The 22,341-nt window shown below is 44.9% G+C and overlaps 1 protein-coding gene across 1 annotated transcript in view; it reads left to right on the forward strand.

Annotated features, from left to right (window-relative positions):
- The window catches only part of LOC137380771 (ATP-binding cassette sub-family A member 13-like), a 330,301-nt gene that overhangs the window by 183,794 nt on the left and 124,166 nt on the right, over positions 1–22,341 (forward strand). The window contains exon 40 of the mRNA XM_068053109.1: positions 4,037–4,213. Coding sequence (XP_067909210.1) covers positions 4,037–4,213 — 177 coding nt within the window. The remainder of the gene's footprint in view (positions 1–4,036; positions 4,214–22,341) is intronic.

Raw genomic sequence — 22,341 nt, forward strand, 5'->3', positions numbered from 1 at the left:
AAAACTCTCCCCCACTCTCCATCAAGACACATATCGAGGAGCAGCGAGTTCAGAAAGCCTGGCAAGCGGCCATTTTGGCCGATGAGTTTGCTTTAATTTATGAGTCGATTTCCCAGGGGAGAACCTTTCCTAATCATCCCCGCAAATCCGAAAAGGACAAAGGGTGGGAAGGTGATATGAGTCCAAGCAGTCCTGGGAGGGGAAAAAAAGCAGGAGACACAGGGGGTCCTCCTCTAGCCAAAAAGGAAGGTGCGGTGAGTAGGAGTGAGACCTGGAGACCTGTGTGCTTCCATTGTAATAAATCAGGGCACTTAAGAGCTGACTGCTGGAAACTAAAGGGAAAACCCGTAGGGTTAATCAGGGCACATCCGCTCAGTGAAGAAGGAATCCTGGAGGAGAGCACAACAAAACAAGCTGTAGCTTCAACTGCAGTAAGAGTGCAACCCAGGAAGTTTACCACTGCAAGTGCAGGAAAAGTTAATGGGATTCCTGAAGGCTATCAGAGTTTTGTGTTTGAAGGGAAAGTAACTGCATACCCCTTGAGTTCGGCAAGCAAGCGTATAGTAATTCTCAGGGACACAGGGGCCACGAGATCCCTTTTACTGGGAAAAGGCCTGACCTTTCCTCCCAGAGAGTGCAGTGAACACCAGAATGGTGGTGAATGGTATTGGAGGACAGTGTATGCCTGTACCTGTACACCGGGTGCACCTGGAGAGCGACCTACTTTCGGGACCGGTGACTGTAGGGACTGTCCCTAGTTTGCCTGTGGACGGGGTTGACCTGCTCCTAGGTAATGATCTGGTGGGGGGTGAAGGTAGTAGCTCCCCCAGTAGTGAAAGAAATATCGCTGGAGGTCAGAGAGACAGGACAGTGACAGGAGACAAACCCCTGCAGTTTCCTTGAATGTGTAAGAGACTGAATTAGCATTGCAGGCAGATGGCCAGGTCTGTCTGTCTGAGACTTTCTTTGGAAAGTTAGGAGACCCTGGGAATGAATTAACTGGATTTTCTCTAGCTGAGGCTCAGTGAGCTGACCCAGTATTGCGAGAGTTAGCACAGGCTGCCCAGTCTGAAAGTGATGCAGATGGAGTCCCTGATTGCTACTATTTAAAGAATGAGGTACTGATGAGGAAATGGAGTTCTCCTCACAGACCTGAGAGCAAGGAGAGGACAGTAATTCACCAGTTAGTGGTGCTGCAGAGTTACCAGAGATAAATATTAAGAAGGGCCCACGAGACTATAGTGGCTGCACATGCCGGTTTACGAAAGACCAAAGCCTGCATAAGACAGCAGTTTGACTGACCAAAACCCCACAAAGATGTGATGGAGTACTGCAGGAGGTGTCACATGTGTCAGGTTGAGGGGAAACCCCAACCTACAGTGAAACCTGAACCCCTAAGTCCTGTACCGGTGTTAGGAGGACCCTCCAGCACAGGGCTGGTTAACTGTAAGGGACCTGCACCGAAAATAAAAGGGGACTGGCAGGCACAAGGCTGGCAAAAGGTTAGAAAGGGAAGGGGAAAAAGTGTTCAAGAGAGCAGGTTAAAGGAAGTTCTGGTGGAATCCTGGATGGAAACCCCTACTGACCAGTCAGCCAACCCCAAAAAATTTGAAAAGTTAGACCCCCACAGCCTCCTATGTAAATGCAGACTCTAGATGCACTCCACCAGAGTTGCTAACAGCATTTACAGGAACCTGCAGAAACAAAAAAAGGCCTCTAGGGGGCAGAGAAACCATGAGGGTGATGCCTCACCTCGTCGAGGTGCCACAGGGGAGTGCAGTACAGTCTGCACAAATACCTGCAGGCAGGAGTGTCCCAGAGGACAAAGGGGAGATTAGCAAGGAATCCTCCCCCACAGTCAGAAGGAAAGAGAGCCACGCATCCCCTGATGTCAAAGGCCTTTGCATGACTCAACAAAGTACTGAAATAGAGTTCAGGATGGACACACCCACTGCTGACACTCTTGAAAAAAAAATTCCATCTCAAGGCTAATTAAACCTAACAATTTTCAAGACCCTAGGCAGCCATGGAAATGGGCAAACTGAAGAAAACCCTCCCCAAAGAACCACATGTTTACTGGAATGTCAAAAAGGGGGCAATTAAAGTAACACTGGCACCAAGTGAAGACAGGATGTAATAAGTTTTAGGATTTATGAATGAATGGGAATGAGTGAGAGAAATGCATGTTTTTTTTCTGTATCTTATATTTTCTTTCAACCCTTTTAATGAAATGTGCTTTCTCAAATCACATTTCATTCCGATGGGTATGGAGGTGTCATGCTCAGCCCTCACCTGCCAAGAATGAGGCACATTAATTTTGTCACAAACATTGATTTTAAACTGTTGCTGGAGCGAGGAAATGACTTGTTAAACAGATCAGCCATGGCTAGAAAAGATATTTGCATATTTACAGGCAGTGCTTGGAAAGACAAACGTGAGCCCATGCTAGCATGCATACGTGATACACACATGCAGATAGAGATAGAACAGAGCAGAAGAAATAAAGTGGAAAAGTTTGAGGCAATCTCTGAAAAGGGTTTTTGTTACGGATCTCCGAGCTCACTGTAGAGTCCTTGATTGTATGTTGATCTTGCTTTTCATTTGGGCCCAGTATTCTTCTTAAACCTTGTTCACTGTAGGAGACTTTTCTCTCTTGGGGTTCATGTGTCTTCAGTGGATTTGGAGTTCTGTGAGAAAGAGATGGGAGCAGACAGGAGAGGCTGTGGTGAGCCAGCCAGGAAAGGTCTTTTTGGTCCAGTAGTAAACAGACAGTCTCAGTTCAAACTGTTTGTACGATTCAGAAAAACCCTGGTTGCCAAGCAGGTTAGTCATATGACTAGCTGGTCTGAACATGTCTGTTTGTGGATTCTCTGGTTTTAGCCGCTCCTGGAATGTCTCTTCTTATACACAATACCTGGTGCTCAAAGTCCATTGTGGGTTAAATTGGAGCAGTGAATAACCCCTTTGTCCTTCGAAGCACTGGCTGTCGGTATGCCAAAATAGTTTTTCCAGCCAAGCGCCTGGTGATTTTTTAACAAGTCCTTTCTTCACTTCAGCAATAGTTTGAAATTTAAGGTCCATATGGCGAAATTAATATGCCTTATTCTTGGCAGGTGGTGGTCTAGCATGACATGAAGAATATTGTTTTTTGTTATAAATGATAAATGGGGGAGGGGGGGGATCTTCCTACATAAATTGCCAGTTGCAGTCAAACTTATAGACTTTGTGGATTTTTTTCTGGGCATAATATTTAAATAATTGTGAGAATTTACTTCTGAAAAATTCGATTCACTTGACCATACATAATTTCTTCCATCATATATAAAGCCTGCAAGTCCTTCAGGACACTTGTGAATATAGCCATTGTGCTTGATGAATAATAAACTGGTAAATTGTACTTTTAAACAACTGAAGCTATCTAAATTGGATTCCCTTTTCTGCTTTTTTAGTTAGAATCTCCTGCTATGCATGTTAGGGGTTTTATCATGAATAATTCCTGTGGTCAGTGATACAGGTCTGAGCAAGCACAGCCAGCTTCACAACAAAATGATTGACTTTGTCAAGTGAATTATCAACTCCCCTGAATGGCTTAGTTCATGGTGCAGTACCAAGCCACAAAGAGCAGAATGTCTGAGGCTTGATTCCCAATCTAGGCTGAGTTGACTGATGTCCTTTGGGGGAAACAGTTTAGTCACTACAGTTATCCTTTGTGTCTGTGTGCTAGGGAGAGGACAGGCAGCTGAAGTTCCATTGCTGATCACTATTCAGTGACTCCTACTGAGAAGTGTGTCTGCTGATGTCAGCTGAAATCAGGATCAGGTTCAACAGTAGTATCATATCCTCTACAGCTGAATATACTGTACTCAAACCCTCATTGGATTCACACATTTCAAATGGGCAACTGAAGCCTGTTTTGAAGGGCTGTCCCATTGTAAGAATCAATGTTTTCATGTGAGGAGGAAAGAAAGTCAGAAGACAAGAACAAAAGTCATAATAATCTACATAAATTAAAGGTTAAAAACTTTATATTTTTCAGAACAAACAATCAACCTTACAATGAATGACCCAGTTGTAGAGCAGATCACTCTCCTCTCACAGATGATGGTGAATATCTCATCCTGCATTTTACTAGACCGCTTCAAACATCTGGAATCTAAGGAAGAACTGGAGCAGAAAGTAGAAGAACTAATGAGCAAAAACGTGTTCCTAGCGAGTAAGTAACTTGCGAAGTATGGTATCTGCTATCCAAGAAAAGTCTGGGGAACTGGGATTGGATGTTTTAGTATTGTTTCTGATTTTATTCATTTATCTTACCAAGGGGATTCTATTAAGAGCGAGATTATTTTCCAATGTATACCATCATTCTCTATTATAATTGCATTAAATAATGTGAATTGGATTTAGTAATATAGGTAAATTCTAAAGGCCTTGTGAAATTGTAACATATGAATGCTGAACACATTCATGTGAAACTCTTTGCTATTTCAGCAGAAACATGTTATTTGTAGTGACCCACTCACAACGAGGGGGCTGACAGTGGGTAGGGAACCTGTTTGTTTCAGCAGTGGACTTTGACTTTGCTGTTTAACTCAGCACAAATTCAACATTTCACATCCGGGTTTCCTGACCAATGACAGAGTAAGGGCATGATGACGGCCCACTCTATCAATGAAAGTCTCTCTATTTAAAGGGACCCCGGCTGGGGTCAGAACGGCTGTATCAAACATTATTCCTGAAAGCTACAGGAAGAAGAATGGTGGCAGGGAAACAGTACTGCCCCTCACCCCCCAACAGTACTCTAACTCTTCCCTGGAGGTGATACTAGAGTTGGTAAGGGCCAGAAGAGAAGTCCTCAGGATGGGACAAAAGGCCAGCCACCCAAATCAAACAGATGTGGCAGAAGGTAACAGAAGTATTGAGCTGCAGGAGAATGATCCCTCACAGCCGAATGCAGTGCCTCGACTTTGCTTCTGGTCCCTTTTTTTGGGTGCATGGCATCAGGATTCATGTCCTGTCCACGCCAATGCAGACAGAGGTGGTAAACACACAAATTTGGTGTAGCCACCTCAGCTGCATGATCACAGCATAGGTTCAAGTGGGTCCCGTACTATTGTCTGCACCTCTAAACTGCTACAACCTCTGTGCTCAGCAGGGGGCCCAAGCATCAATGTTTGCAGATGACCTGGTACAGTCAGCCTGCTTTCTTAAAGGCAGGCTTAACCTTAATGGGAAGCTGCACAAAAATATTGCTCCAATGTAAATTATTGCAAAGTGAACACCAGGGCAGACAGAGGGTTCCATAGTGACAGATGAGGTGCTGGAGGCATAATAGTGCATGTGAGCAGGAGGTGAGATGCCATGGTTCTGCAGGGGCCAGGAGGCCCTCAAGGACTACCCTCAGAAGGGAATGGAAGCAGGTGGCCAGGAAGGTCAAATCCTGGAGTTTGGACCCTGAGGACTTAGCAGCAGTACAACAAGAAGTCTAATGACCTCATGTGGGTGGTCAATATAGTGAATGCATCTTTACATAGGAACATAGGAAGATAGGAACAGGAGTAGGCCATTCAACCCCTCGAGCCCATCCCGCCATTTAATGAGATCATGGCTGATCTGCGGCCTAACTCCATATACCTGCCTTTGGCCCATATCCCTTAATATCTTTGCTTAACAAAAATCTACCTATCTCAGATTTAAAATTAACAACTGTTCTAGCTTCAACTAGTTTTTGTGGGAGAGAGTTCCAAATCTCTGCCACCCTTAGGAAGAAGTGCTTCCTAACATCTCTGCTGAACGGTCTGGCTCTAATTTTTAGACTATGCCCCCTAGTTTTAGAATCTCTAACCAGTGGAAATAGTTTACCTTTATCTAGCCTGTCTTTTCCTGTTAATATCTTGAAGACTTCGATCAGATCACCCCTTAACCTTCTAAATTGTAGCGAAAACAGGCCTAATTTGTGTAATCTCTCCTCATAACTTAACCCCTGTAGTCCAGGTATCATTCTTGTAAACCTACGTTGCACTCCCTCCAAGGCCAATACATCCTTCCTAAAGTGTGGTGCCCAGAACTGCCCACAGTACTCCAAGTAGGGTCTAACCAGGGTTTTGTACAGTTTCAGCATAACCTCTGTGTCTTTATCCTCCAATCCTCTGGATATAAAGGCTTGCATTGCATTAGCCTTTTTGATTAATTTCTGCACTTGCTCGTGGCATTTTAAAGATCTATGCACCTGAACCCCCAAGTCTCTTTGGACATCCACTGTACTTAACCTCTTCCCATTTAGAAAGTACCCTGCTCTATCCTTTTTTGGTCCAAAATGGATAACCTCACACTTGCCCACATTGAAATCCATCTGCCACAGTTTTGCCCACTCACCTAGTCTGTCAATATCTCTTTGCAATTTTATGCTATCATCTAGACTGTCTACAATGCCACCTAACTTTGCATCATCAGCAAATTTGGATATATGACTTACTATGCCATTATCCAAGTCATTAATGAATAATGTGAATAAATGAGGCCCCAACACAGATCCCTGCAGGACACCACTAGTCACATCCTGCCAATCGGAGTACTTATCCATTATCCCCGCTCTCTGTTGCCTACCACTCAACCAACTTCCTAACCATGTCAATAATTTGCCCTCAACTCCATGGGCTTCTAGCTTGGTTAACAGTCTCTTATGTGGGACTTTATCAAATGCCTTCAGGAAGTCCATATAAATAACATCCATAGACATTCCCCCTGTCCACGATCTTAGTCACCTCTTCAAAAAATTCAATGAGATTTGTCAGGCATGACCTTCCCATCATGAATCCATGCTGGCTGTCCCTGATTAACTGAAATTTTTCTGGGTGTTCAGTCACCCTATCCTTGATTATAGACTCCAGCAACTTGCCCACCACAGATGTAAGGCTAATTGGCTGTAATTTCCTTGGTTCCCCCTTTCACCCTTCTTAAAAAGTGGAGTGACATGTGCAACTTTCCAATCCAGAGGGACCACTCCTGAATCTAGGGAACTCTGAAAGACTATAGTCAGGGCACCTACAATGCGCTCCCCTACTTCCTTTAACACGCTCAGATGGAAATCGTCAGGTCCTGGGGATTTCTCACTCTTTGGTTCCATTCATTTCCTTGTTACTGATGTTTTGCTTAAGTTAATTGTATTAAGTCCCTGTCCCCTATCGGATATTAATTTTTTCGGGACTTCCGGACATGACATCTCCTATCCAACACAACACCAGCTTCTCAAGCTGCTCCATTCATCACACCCCCATCACTCACCCAACACCAGTCCTTGACACTCAGCATTCATGCCTAACATCCAGATACTCCACCCCACTCTCACACACCTACCAATGCTGCCAGCTTCACACACACCTCTCAGTGCTTCCACATGCCTCCAGTTAATCATCTATGGCAAGCCGCTGATGGTGTGACCATGGGCATCCTGCCTCCTTCGCTTACCCCAATCTTCCCCTTCTGAATTAATGCTTTCAGACATCTGAGAATTGCTGCCTGCTCAATCACAGGAGGCCCAGGAAGGGGAAAGAGAGCAACAGCACAGCATTTACGAAAAGGTCCCATCATTTGATCTGAAACTTGCAAACACCAGCTTTCATCCTAGCACTGTGTGTACCTTGGAGGCTAACATAGGGCTGGATTTTGTTCTCCTCCCGATGTCAGGTTCCATGGGGAGAGCCGGAAGATCAGAGCTGCAGCAGCCCACCACGGAACCCGACGCGAGGAATCCTGGGCCCGATCTTCCCGGCAGCAGGGAAGCTCTGTGGCAGGCCCTCCACCGCTCTGCAATTGGACCCTACTTTACATATTTAAATCAGCTGTTTGCATTAATTAAAATCTAATCCGCAGCGATCTTACCTGCAGTTCCGGATCTTCAGCACGACGGGCAGCACTCACGCGCCTTCACTTTGCCATCCAGAGAAAGCTGGTGCTACTGAGACGGGGGAGGGGGGAACTCTGCCTTTGTAGTGTAATGATGGGAATGGGGACGGAGTGAACTCAGCATTTGTACTGTAGTGGGGATGTGTGGTAAGGGGTGCAGTTGTGGGGATGGGAAGTGGGGGGAAGGGGTCAACTCTGCACTGGTAGTACAGTTGGGGGGACTACTGGGCAAATATGTATTTTTGGTGTAGTTGGTGGGGGGATGGGGGCAACTTTGCAGTTTCTTCGCAGGGCTGGCAGCCCTTTAAAAAGTGTGCCAGCGCCCGCGCAGAGACAGCTAACACTATTCACGGTATCGCTGAGGCTGCCCCCACCACCTGATGGGGGGGCGGGCACCTTGCATATGATAATGAACTGCCGGGCTCAAGATCACGGTGGCGTGGCAGCCCGCGGCCTGTGCGTGCCGTCCGCCATTTTTTACGCGCACTACAAAATCCAGCCCATAGAGATTGGGATCAACACGTGGTGAGTCATCCAGACATGAGTGACTTGCAGCCTGGCCAGGGATAAAGTTTGATTTGTTTGCCAGTTTACAGAGGGGTGGGGTGGTGGGGGTGGGGTCACAGATGACTTCTGCTACAGAGGACTCAGAAGAGGACCTTGATGTGGCAGCATCCAGGAGAGCGCTGATGAGAATGCTCACTCAGATGCCTGCTGCATTGGCTGGCCTGCCAGAAAGCCTTCTGTCATTCTCAAGGAACCTGGAGGAGTCTGGCTTTAACTTGATCGAAGGGATGGTGCAGAGCTTGCTCTCTCCACAGCCTCTGCTCCACCTCCCTGTCATGCTGCAGACCCAGAGGCACTGCATCTGCATTGCCCATATCTGTTGCAGCCTTTCTGTCGACAGGTCACACAAGCGGCACTAATGTGAGGCAATTTCCGACCCTCTTACTCATGTAATGTCAGAACAATGTAAAGCCATGCAAACCAGTGAATTAACGAGGATGAGTTATTTCAGCCTTTTTTTTATTCGTTCATGGGATGTGGGTGTCGCTGGCTAGGACAGCATTTATTGCCCAACCCTAATTGCCCTTGAGAAGGTGGTGGTGAGCTGCCTTCTAAACTGTTGCAGTCCATGTGGGGTAGGTACACCCACAGTGCTGTTAGGAAGGGAGTTCCAGGATTTTGACCCAGCGACAATGAAGGAACTGCGATATAGTTCCAAGTCAAGATGGTGTGTGCCTTGGACGGGAACTTGCGGGTGGTGGTGTTCCCATGCATTTGCTGCCCATGTCCTTCTAGTTGGTAGAGGCTGCGGGTTTGAAAGGTGTTGTCTAAGGAGCCTTGGTGTATTGCTGCAGTGCATCTTGTAGATGGTACACACTGCTGCCACTGTGCGTTGGTGGTGGAGGGGGTAAATGTTTGTGGATGGGGTGCCAATCAAGCGGGCTGCTTTGTCCTGGATAGTGTTGAACTTCTTGAGTGTTGTTGGAGCTGCACCCATCCTGGCAAGTGGAGCGTATTCCATCAACATTCCTGACTTGTGCCTTGTAAATGATGGACAGGCTTTGTGGAGTAAGGAGATGAGTTTTTCACCATAGGATTCCTATCCTCTGATCTGCTCTTGTAGCCATGGTATTTATATGGTTACTCCAGTCCAGTTTCTGGTCAATGGTAACCCCCAGGATGCTGATAGTGGGGGATTCAGTGATCGTAATGCCATTGAATGTCATGGGGCGATGGTTAGATTCTCTCTTGTTTGGGATAGTCTTTGCCTCGCACTTGTGTGGCACGAATGTTACTTGCCACTTAGCAGCTCAAGCCTGGATATTGTCCAGATCTTGTTGCATTTCTACATGGACTGTTTCAGTGTCTGAGGAGTTGTGAATGGTGCTGAACATTGTGCAATCATCAGCGAAAATCCCCACTTCTGACCTTATGATTGAAGGAAGATCATTGATGAAGCAGCTGAAGATGGTTGGGCCTAGGACACTACCCTGAGGATCTCTGTACAGCAGTGGAGAGATAGAGTAAACCTATCAAGACTTCATTAGTTAAGGATCCTCTTATAGAATGACAGGGCAATCATTTAAACCAAGCCTACATTTGTATACTGGGAACACAAAAGCTGCTGCAGTTTTATCAGCACATTCCGTATCAGTTCAAAAGTCTACCTGCAATACCTTTAGAGCATCAGGTGATTGGCAAATCATAAGCTGTTAAGTTCAATACTCGGAAGGTAGATATTTATTACATAACTGATAAGAAAATCTGAAGCTTAGGATGACATGCTGGAAGGACTAATATGGAGGCCAAGTTTGCAGATATGCACTCATATATCTCGGGTTATTTGAGAGGACAAACAGGTACAGCTGAAGTTCTCACCTCGAATTGATGAAATTGCTGTTCAACAGGCTATGGCGTGCATCCACTGTGATCAGCAAGATGCTGATAGTGCACTCAGACATTTTGGGCTGCATTTTCCCGATCCTGTGGAGGCAGGTTAGGAAGCAGTACTAGGAGCAAAATTGCAAAATAGTGGATCGGATTGACTACCTGACATGTTCCCGCCCCCAAGCGATCTTGTCAGAGGCAGGATCAATGAGACAGAGGCTACCCACCTGGCAGTGGCGACTGACCAATTAGGCCCATTAATGGACCAATTGGTAGAATGTTGATGGTGCTGACGGGATCTTCCCAATGGTGGATGTACCTCCTGCTGAGACTAGAGCCTAGCAGGCAAATGCAGGCGGCCTCTGGGCGGCAGGCCGGGGGAGCCATTGATTCGCCACCCAATCACCCCAGCATGGATCTGCTGGGATGCGACGGACTCAGCTGTGGCCACAAGCCATCCTGTGGAGGGGTTCCCTCTCCACAATGATGGCCTGACAACTGTGGCCTTTTGCAATTTTTAATTTTTTCCAATGGTGCAAAGTGTGCCTCCATTTTGAAGGGCCCTTGTGGTCTCCTGCCGGCCTCAGCACCACCCATCACCCCCGATGGGGCCTTCCACTTCCATGGTCCAACTGCCGTCCTTAATTGGACTGGGCTCTCAGATGTGGCTTCTTAATTGGGTGCCTCTGGGAAGATTATGACCAACGTCCCATCATGGCCACTTCCAGGTTCCTGACCCGGAATTGAGGCTGATGTTGGAATCGCAACTCAACTGGGAAAATTCAGCCCTTTATGTTGAGTTATGCTGCTCAGAAGTACTTCCTTGGACCTGCATTTCACCAAGTGATGGCTTAAAAACCATGCTTATCAGTTATCTAATGACCAGTAGTGAGTATTCTTCCCACAAAGAAAGTAACTGGGGTTTTGTTGGGGTTGACTTTGTCCCAAAATGATAGCCTTCTGTTGGGTGATCGGAACTGTCAAACCTCTGTGGCAGACTTGATAGTCCGGTACCTTAGTCTAGTAGTCCAGGGCGAACAGTAATTTAGGTTGGTTGACTCTAAAACACAGTGAAAAGTTGTTTTGTGTGCATTGATCATCCCGCTGACCAAAGAAAAATTAAGATCTATTGATATATATGCACAAATTTACTGGGGATTGGTAGAAACTCTTCTTATCTACATTCTGGCATTAGTCTTTTTTGAGTGTTTTGATTGAGACAATTGAATTGTTGGCTTGTCCGTATCCATGATCTCAATTTCAACCTTCATATATGGTTGTCAATTTAAATGACTAAAAAGAAAAGAATTGTCCTAATATGAGACTGGCAAAATCTAAGGTGGGAAAAGCTGGCTGACCTAGGCTATTGCACTGAAATGATTGTGCCCAATTTTTCATGGTTAGCTCATCTGAATGATGAACATAAGCTCTCAGCACGGTTTTGTTCATTGTGGGGAGGCGGACCTTGCCATCAGCTTAAACCTAAAGAGATAATTGCACTTAATGTGGCTGCATATGGTGCAAATATTATTTTATTCGCTGCCAAGAATGTGGGAGGGGGTTCTGGGAACACTGAAGGCAAACCCACTGTGGTGTGATGAAACAGAGTTTGTGAGCATGTGATCGAGTGCTACAGCAACTCGCCTGTTTTATAGCTGGCACAATGAGCATCGTGCTAAATGAGAAATAAAAGAAAGACTTGCATCTATATAGCATGTTTTACAACCTTAGGACATCCTAAAGTATTTTACAGTCAAAGAAGTAGAGTCACTATTGTAATGTAGGAAATGTAGCAGTTAATTTGGGCAGAGCAAGATCCCACAAACAGCATTGTGATAATAACCACATAATCTGTTTTATCTGCGACGTTGATTGAGGGATAAATATTGGCCAGGACACCTCCCCTGCTCTTCTTCGAAATAGTGCTATGGGATCTTTTATGTTCACCTGAGGGAGCCAGTAGGGCCTCAATGTAACATTTGATCCGATAGACAGCATTTACAACAGTGCAGTACTCCTTCAGTCTGTACTGGAGTGTCAGTGCTGACTTTTGTACTCAAATCCTAGAATGGGACTTAAACCCACAATCTTCTGACTCAAAGGTGAGATAGTTACCAACTGAGCCACATCTGATAGTTGTCAGTGCTCGTGTGGATCTGAGAAAACACAGCAGTTCACCTTGCTTGTCAGGAGGTCGAAACCAGACTCAACAATTTGTAAAGTACATGGGTGACATCTGCTTACTACTGGGGATCCTGGCAGCTGGGCAATAAGAAGATGCCTCATTTGTTTGGGAAAAGTGATGAGCTTGTTGCTCCTTTCAAACAAGTTCTGCATCGGATTAGATGGTGTGAAACTTTAATGAATATCCACTTGAAGAGCCATCCCTGTGATGTGAGCTGTCTGCAGGTTGGTGAGATGGCAGCCACTTTCCGAAGCTGATGCAGGAGGTGGGTTTCCTGGGATATCTGCAGCTATGTGAATCAAGATTACCAAAAGTAAGTCCTGAATTACATACGGGTATGAAGATGATTCCTCAGGTGACACTGTTTCTTCCAAATTAACTTGTCTTCCTCTTCAAAATCACGCTCTCCCAAATCCTCAAATGTCATTGCTGCAAAATGTTGTTTCACTGTGACTTGGGTTGCACTGGCTTGCTGGCCAGTTTTATAACTCATCGCACTTCCAGTAAGGCTTTGTGTCATGAAACCTGCATCATAAAATTAGGTCTAATATAACTCTTCCCCAAGGAGGATACTCATGAACAAACTTGAACTACTTTAAAAAGCAATTTTATAGCATTGCAGTCCTGAAGGGTGAGTCTCCCTGCTGGAGCATACATCTGGAATTGAGACATGTCTTTTTTTCTGCGGAGGATGTTCCTGTACTCCAAATCTGTGTTTCTGATGAACATGGCTCCTTGCTGAATGCACAATTTTGTAAATTTGGCCTTTGTGTGTCATTTACACCAAAGTGAAGGATGTCGATAGAAACTTTACATTAGCTAGCTGTTAGAGACTTTACATTTCACCAGTTCATCCAGATTCTATCCAAATGTACACTAAAATGACACATTTACACTAGGTTTTACAATTTGTACTTCATATGATTTTTTTTAAAGAAGAATTTAATTATTAAAATTAAATCCTATCTGTATTTGTACTCTTATCTTTTAATCCGAGTGTGGGACTGATCTGGTGACAAAAACAGCATGTTTTAAGGTTCTTTTAGTACATGGTAAGGAATGGAGTAGTTTCACTGCAGATGCTGAGAGAAAGAAAAAACGTATCAGTGCTTTCTTAATGTTCTTCCTCATGCAGGAGAGTTGCACATCAGCTTTGATGGATTGACCCCTGTGGAGGTGAGGGGGTGGGGCGGTATTTGGCAGCAGGTGCTATACAGCTAATGACTCTGTTGCTCAGCACTGTGACTGAGGCTGGGATGGGGATTCTGGAACAAGGGGCTGAATTTTACAGACCCCCCGACGTTGGGGATTGTAGCAGTGGGGGGTGGTGGAGGGGGGGTCCGGAAAATGCTTCTGGGAGAGGGCTACCACGCCCCCGACGCTGGGAGGGACCGTCCTGATAATGCCAGAGGTGGCGAGGACTCATGGTGAATCTCCCACCACTCGGCGATAATACTGCCATTTAAATATTTAAATAAATTAAAATCAATGAATTAATTATATTTACATTCCCGCTGTCTGTCCCGGTGTGGACTTCTGATCCCCATCCGGGAAACGAGGTGGAACACTGGTGGGGAGGGGGGAGGAGGTAAGTTTCTCAGTGCAGCGGGGGGCAGGGAACGGAGTCAAACTAACATCATTGGTGTTGGTGATGGTGGGAAAGAGTTTAAGGTTTATGCACTTGTCGGGGGAAAGTCAAGTGGTCAAGATAAGTGTTTTGGTGGGGAGGAGGGCAAGTATTTAATTTTATGGATATTGGGGGGTAGGAGAGAAAAATGCACACAGGCAGCTGACACCATTGCTGGGATGGATAGCCGCCCCCTCACATGACTGAGGCGGGCAGCTTGCCCCAGCCATTCAAATGAGCCGCCGCATGGAGGATTGTGGCGGCTCTGCAACGTGCGGCCAGCATTGTTTTCTCCCACTGCCGACTATACATTTCCACCCACGATCCAGGCAATGTCGCCATTATTTCACCTTTGTTGTGACACTGGCATGACACCCAACTCCAGAGCAGTGCAATTTAATGGTGATATGCTTCAGACTGAACAGTTTCTTGGCTTGTACACTGTTAACTATTCTTCCTGTAGTTCAGGCAGAATTCAGTCTGGCATAAGCTTGATAGTCCAAGCAGGGCTGTTGGTTTTGGTTAATTTTGAATAGTTATATCTAGCTGTACAGTGTTGCTGATGCTATAGCTAAAAGTGTCTGCATGAAACATTTTTGTTTTTAAGATTAAAATTTGTCCCCATAGATAGCATTTTTACCTAAATCATAAGTTTTGGGTTCAAACCCCACTCCAGGACACGGAGTTACATTGGGCTAGAAATTTGGTTGCGTGCCGCCACTTTGAGCTGCAAGACCTACTGCCACTTCCCGGGGGTGTGATATGTCACTGGCCACTGTCAGGCAAACCCCTCAACTGCCAAAACTGAGGCGCACATTATTTCGTCACATGAACAAAAACTTAAAATTGTAAGCCCTGACTAGAAGAACATTTGCATAGTACCAGACAATATTGAAACAATGGGGACCCAGCAGTTGCTTCCCCAATACACAGAAGTGGTCAGACCAGTTTTAGTCACATGACTAACTGACTATTGCAGAGGTTTGAACTGAGAGTTTTAAATTGGAGAAAACAGGATTTGAAGTGAGACAAAGTTGTGTGCTCATGGAGTGCAGATCTCTCTTGGAACTGAAGCAAGAATTACTTCCTCTCCTGTCTGCCTGCCTCCATTTCTTTCCCATGGAACTGAATCTTGTGAAGACACATAAACTCAGAGAAAAATCTCCTATGTGAACAAGGTTTACAAAGAACACTGGGCCCCAACAAAACGCAAGACCATATCTTCAATCTGTGGCACAGTGGTTAGCACTGCAGCCTCACAGCTCCAGTGACCCGGGTTTAGTTCTGGGTACTGCCTGTGCGGAGTTTGCAAGTTCTCCCTGTGACCGTGTGGGTTTCCACCGGGTGCTCCGGTTTCCTCCCACAGCCAAAGACTTGCAGGTAGATAGGTAAATTGGCCATTATAAATTGCCCCTAGTGTAGGTAATTGGTAGGAGAATTGTGGGGATGTGGTAGGGAATATGGGATTAATGTAGGATGAGTATAAATGGATGGTTGATGGTTGGCACAGACTCATTGGGCTGAAGGGCCTGTTTCAGTGCTGTATCTCTCTATGACTACAGTGAGCTTGAGAAACAGTAACAAGATATTGCCTCAAACTGTTCTACTTATCTTTTCTTCTGCTCTTTTTGTCCCTATTTCCATGTGTGTATTGCATGTGTATGCTAGTGTGGGTGCATTGTATATCCGTAGGCATTAACCATATAGAGTTTAAGTTTAATGTTTAATAGATTTCATCTTTCTTCTTTAAACCAAAGAAAGCCTGTTTGTGCTCATTTCTTTGCCTTATAATTGGAAAGTTGTGAACAAGGATTCACAAAGGGGGACCTCAAAACACAGTGTGTTTAAAATTAAACCCTGTTACAATAAGACCAGGTGAAGATAGTAACAGACCCCTAGACAGATTTCTCGCCTGGTCGTAACACTGCCTTCTGCTTGACACACATGGCATTGCTGAAGGAGAAGGGTGCATGCAGATGCATCCCCTACATGTGTCAGATGTCTTTACAAAGGCATAATCCTGATGTCACACAGCCCAACTGGCTGAGATGAGACCAGGATTTTATACTTGGACCATGTATGTCCAGGCCACAAATTCATGCATCACTCACCAAAGGTCAGGCATTCTGCTGCAAGATGGGTCCTGAACCTGTGCTAATGAAAGGGCCACTCCACAAGTTGCTGGTGAGTTGTTTTTGAGTAACATTTGCTTATACAGTTAGAGGAAGCAATGTGTAGGGTTCTGAGAAGTTATTTTTGTTAGTTTCGGAACACAACCAAGGAAGAAAGAGGACTACCTGACCCAGACATGGGGGCAGTTGTTGCAGTACCTCCTGGTCTGCAATATGACCAGGAAATGGAATGGAGGAGGTGGTGGAGCGCTGCAAAGAGGGAGGGGGAGAGGGAAGAGGAGGCACAGAAGAAGGCAAGGAGGACACATCCTGGATCCTCCTCTCTGTAAATGGACAGACTGTGTGTGAGCAAATAGTGAGCTCTACTTCTACTTCAACAACTTCCCCATCCCAAAATAGATCCACCATTCACCACATTTGCTACTTCTTCCTGTCATCATGCTATGTGGTAAGCTGGTTCATACATTTTGAAAACCATTTCCCAGGGCACATACTAGCCTACTTCCAGTCTTTTTGCAGTTGAAGCTGGCACAATACAGTAGAAAGACAACCAACGGAGGAGGAGGTCCCACCACACTGCAAACATTCATCCTATGGAAGGGGATATCATATAGCAGTCAGCATCAGTAGTGGTGCTGAAGGATTGGCACAACAAGTTGTTTTGGCATCTTCCCTCCCTCTTCTCTTTCTACTTAACTCTTGCATTCATGCATTCACTGGAGGGCCAGCTCCCATCTTAACTGTCGAAAAGGACAAATATGCAGGCTTTAGAGGCCCAGCATTTAAAAGAAAGACAATTTCTGTGCACCATCAGTTGCTAAATACATTGGATTTCTTGCCTGGGAACTTCAAAAAACATGTTGGATAGTATGGTGGAGTCCAGCTTGTTTCTGGCTCTCACACATGGCACTGATGCTCACCAGTCAACCATGGAATAGATAGACATCTCAATGGCTTTTGAAGCTGATTGCCCTCTGCAAGAGTATCCAACACCAGCATTAGCTTCCTTTAGTAATGTTCTTTCTGGGTCTTCACTTGCATCATGAAAGTTTTACAGTTTACTCTCCCACAGATAAATAGAAGTGCTTTGCAGTCCAGTAGTGGGGACAGTCGTGCAATGGGAATGGCCCATGAGGCCATCTCTCATGATGGCATCCCTTATGTATCCTCAACCAATGCAAACCATGGTACCAGAAAGCAAGCCACACCTGACTCTCCTGCTTCTAGAGGTCACAGATCGTGAAATCACATGAGCCCTTCAATGAGTGAAAGCAGCCTCCCTGTGCCCATGTTCAAGACACTGGGGAGCATGTCATAGAAGCACTAGAGTAAATATGAAAGCACGTTAGTCAGGCACTAGGGGCAATATGAAAGGCACGATTCATGCCCCATCAGACCCCTTTCCCATCCTGAGTGGTGTGAAACAGGACTGTGTTCTTGCACCTACACTGTTTGGGATCTTCTTCTCACTGCTGCTCTCACATGCGTTCAAGTCTTCAGAAGAAGGAATTTTCCTCCACACAAGATCAGATTGCAGATTGTTCAACCTTGCCCATCTTAGAGCAAAGACCAAAGTATGGAAAGTCCTCATCAGGGAACTCCTCTTTGCTGACGATGCTGCATTAACATCCCACATGGAAGAGTGTCTGCAGAGACTCATTGAGCGGCTTGTGGCTGCCTGCGACAAATTTGGCCTAACCATCAGTTTCAAGAAAACGAACATCATGGGACAGGATGTCAGAAATGCTCCATCCATCAATATCGGCGACCACGCTCTGGAAGTGGTTCAAGAATCCACCTACCTAGGCTCAACCATTACCAGTAATCTGTCTCTCGATGCAGAAATCAACAAGCGCGTGGGAAAGGCGTCTGCTGCTATGTCCAGACTGGCCAAGAAGGTGTGGGAAAATGGCGCACTGACATGGAACACAAAAGTCCGAGTGTTTCAAGCCTATGTCCTTAGTACCTTGCTCTAAGGCAGCAAGGCCTGGACAACGTATGTCAGTGTTGGTCAGGGGCTGCAAGAAATACAGAATCAGTTACAAATTGCTGGGATTGTTTGACCTGTAGTAACCTGGAGCTCGATCACTGGCCTGTGCTGGTAAAAACCAGTTTGAACTAATTACTTTATGAGACAAGACAAAGGAGCGATCACAGGAAAAGAGCCTTATTTGGATACGGTTTGATACCGGGGTCTATGGGCCTGGACCAATTAGGAGAAGATGCGAACGAGGTGAGCAGGCTTAAACCAACCGGAAAGACACAGCTCAGATTTGGAGAGATAAGAAGGAGGATAAGAAGAGAGCTTTTTGGGCATAGAGCCAGCGAAGACTCTGGAGATCAACCATCGTGGAAGTGGAAGGCCCTGCTTGAGTGACGCGGCGATGACGTAAAAGAGAGAACGGAACACCTGGCCAGCGTTAACTCTCCCTTTTTCGGGTATTATCCTTTGTTTTCTGTGACTCGGTCAGGGAAAGGTCAGAGGAACCTAGTGGGTGTGCTTATGAATTCTAGCCAGTTTTGTTATTAACTGTATAACTCAGTGTGAGTTGCATGCTTTTGTCTAACTAAGTATATAAGCCTTATTCTTACATTGTACCACAATGTGAATGAAGTAAATTGATAGTTGAAGAAAGGACTGAGTTTCCTCCTCTTTGTACTAAGCCATTAACTGTAGCTGTGGATTAAGCTGGAGGGTGGCTCTCCTATAACTCGATATCCCAAACACCCAGCCTGAGCCTGAATTAAGAGGACTTAGTCCCATGTGACGGCCAGGATCAAGTGGGTGCAGGGAATAAAGGGGACAAGGAGGAGTTGACTCCGCGCCACGGTTTACATCAGCCAAGAACAATGTCTCAATGCATTTCATCTTCGCTGTCTCCGGAGAATCCTTGGCATCATGTGGCAGGACTGTATCTCCAACGCAGAAGTCCTTGAGGCAGCCAACATCCCCAGTATCTACGCCCTACTGAGCCAGCGGCGCTTGAGATGGCTTGGCCATGTGAGCCTCATGGAAGATGGCAGGATCCCCAAGGACACATTGTACAGCGAGCTCGTCACTGGTATCAGACCTACCGGCCATCCATATCTCCACTTTAAAGACGTTTGCAAACGCGACATGAATTCCTGCGACATTGACCACAAGTCATGGGAGCCAGTTGCCAGCGATTGCCAGAACTGGCGGACAGCTATAAAGGTGGGGCTAAAGAGAGGCGAGTGGAAGAGACTCAGCAGTTGGCAGGAAAAGAGACAGAAGTGTAAGGAGAGAGCCAAATTTGTAACAGCCCCACCAACCAACTTCACCTGCAGCGCCTGTGGAAGAGTCTGTCACTCTAGAATTGGCCTTTATAGCCACTCCAGGCACTGCACCACAAACCACTGATCACCTTTAGGCGCTTAACCATTGTCTCTCGAGACAAGGAGGCCAAAAAGGAAACAGGAGAGTAAATATGAGAGCACTTTAGTCAGGCACTAGGGGCAAACTACAAACAAAATGTTACAAACTGCAAAATTACAGTGCTGTAATCTTTGTGTGATGTAAATGTTTCAGTAGGAAATGAAAATTGCCTTCATTGTTGAGTAATGAGTGATGTGGTCCATTGTACAGTGATGAGGGAGACATATGTTATTGTAAAGTTAATTAGAGTATATTTTGCCTGTACTACATTCATACAGTTTCAACAATATGCTACAATTAAGGGTTTAGCATTTATTTCCTTATACATTTTTTATATTCATCCATCTTGAGAAAATTAGGCAGCAAGTCATGAAGATGAAATATATTTATAATATAGTCAGTACTTTTGACAGGAATTAATTACGTTATAGCTGTGATAACTGTATTCATTAGTATTTATGACAACAGTAGGATGTATGTTTAGAAGCTCATTCTTTGATCACCATATCTTAGCCGCTGATCTAAATTCACTGGGCTAAAATAGTTGGGGAAACATCTGAATCAATCAAAACCCAGTTAACTTGATGAGCTACACTAATGATCTCACTTTCTCAGCAACACACTGCTCCTATTAGGTTGTAATAGAGTTGGTACTTGACTGATATGCTATAATTTATCTATTTGCATAATATATTAGAACACTGCAGACTTCAGTAACTTGAAAGTCTTTAAAAGAATTGAAATTTCCATCTTCAAAGAAACTCAATCTTTCAAATGCTGACATTTCTACAGGAAAAGAAAATTGTTAAATTAATTTTACATTATCATAAAGAAGTTTTCATTCAGAGTAGAAGGGCTGTATTTTCCCACGGGCTTCAGAACCCCCATGTGGGGACTGAATGGGGGTCCTGAGCTTGCACTTGCCGGCAGCGAGACTGGCTCAGAAAGTGGCCTCCTGATTGTTTGCTTCTGTGCTCACCATCCAATTAAGGACGGTGGACAAACTGTCAATGCAACAGGCCCAATCAAAAGGCCGGCAACTCTGGAGCCTCGGCAGCCCCACCGGGAGAGGTTGGCACTGCTGAGCCAGGTCAGGAACTGCAAGGGCCCCTCAAAATGTCCTGATATAAACAAGATCTGGGCCAGCAGGTCCATCAAGATGGAGGGGAAACCCCTCCGCTGGCTCATGCCTTTCATGCTCGAGGCCCCGTCAATGGAGCATAGACCCTCTGGTTCCAATGTCCCCCAGCCTGCTGCAGGGAGGCTGCCTCCATTGAGATGGTGTCTGCCACGTGCAGCAGGTGCAGTGGGGGGGGGGGGCAGGAAAAACACACATATCAGTTTTCTTCATTTGAATAACTCACATGATTTATTTCAGCAGTTACTTGCAATAATAATTTGGTATTAGAACAATCTGCACTAACATTTCTGAATTCCAAGCAAACTTTCACTTGTGAATTCACCAGCAGTAAATGGGCAATGTAAAAAATGAAGCATTGCATTTCCTAGTTTCTTGGCATCCAATGAAGCATTTAAAAAAATTAATATACTACCAATACTGAAAAAAATAAATCAGAATAGTATAACAGAGTGTGACCTCCAGACTAAACAAGTTGTCCCCTCATACTATCTCCTTCTTTGGCTCGGTGTCAAATTTTCTGTGAAGTGCCTTGAGATGTCTTTTTCTACAATAAAGATACTATATCAGTGTATATTGCTGTTATTGTTAAATGCATTAAGATCAGCCTTTGAAACGTGGCTTGTTATAGTCTGCTGTCATTGTACACACCATTCTGTCATTTGTCATACTCGAATGCCACACAATAGAAAGCCCTAGAATATTGATACACTCATGTTGTATGAAAAATATTTTTGATAGACTAATTTTGTATATTATTTATGTCCCTTTTAGTTGTGGATGAGAGATAAAAGGCTTCACTATGTTGGAGTTTTTATCCCTACGTAGCAGTGAGCTGAAAAGAATTTACTAATTATTGCCACTATACCTGTGGATGTAAGAGAATTGGAATAATCCCTGATGCAATTTCTGTATCCCAGTGACCTTCAAAATACACTGTGGGAATATTGGTATGTGAACGTTCCCACACTAAGCCAGAAAGCAGGATAAGACTGGAAGGGTGGGAGGGAACAGTGTGAGCCTCAAACAGGTATGCAACTGGCTTGAGGATTTTGTGATTCCTCCTAGCCCCACCAAAAATAAATAAAATATTTCCCAGCTTCCAACTGTTGCTCTCCACTGCTACAAATAAGCTCCTCTTTGCATATGAAAATTGCACTCGGGGTGCTACAGCCCATCTGGGACCTCAGTATGTATATTTGAACCAGTTTGTGCCTATTTCAGATTTTTGTCACTCACTCATTTACAGGCTTGCCTGAAAATTGCTTCAGGTAAACCAGGAGCGTCAATGGGATGCTGAAGTGCCACTTGGTTTTTAACTGCTGGCTGTCCTCTTTTCAGTTGAGAATCAGATGGACAGCAGTTGAAAATCACCCCCAATGCTTCTATTTCTGTGTACCTGAGCACTGAAAGGATTTACTACTGTCATGTCCCAATTCTGCAAACGTATGTAGTTGCAACAAATGATTATCAATATAAAGTTTCTAACCAGTTAAAAATGTATAAACTGTGACGGTGACTGATATGAAAAAAAACCTTAGAATTACATTAATAAATATGAGTTGC

This window comes from Heterodontus francisci, chromosome 2, assembly GCF_036365525.1.
Source record: "Heterodontus francisci isolate sHetFra1 chromosome 2, sHetFra1.hap1, whole genome shotgun sequence".
Taxonomy (NCBI): Eukaryota; Metazoa; Chordata; class Chondrichthyes; order Heterodontiformes; family Heterodontidae; genus Heterodontus; species Heterodontus francisci.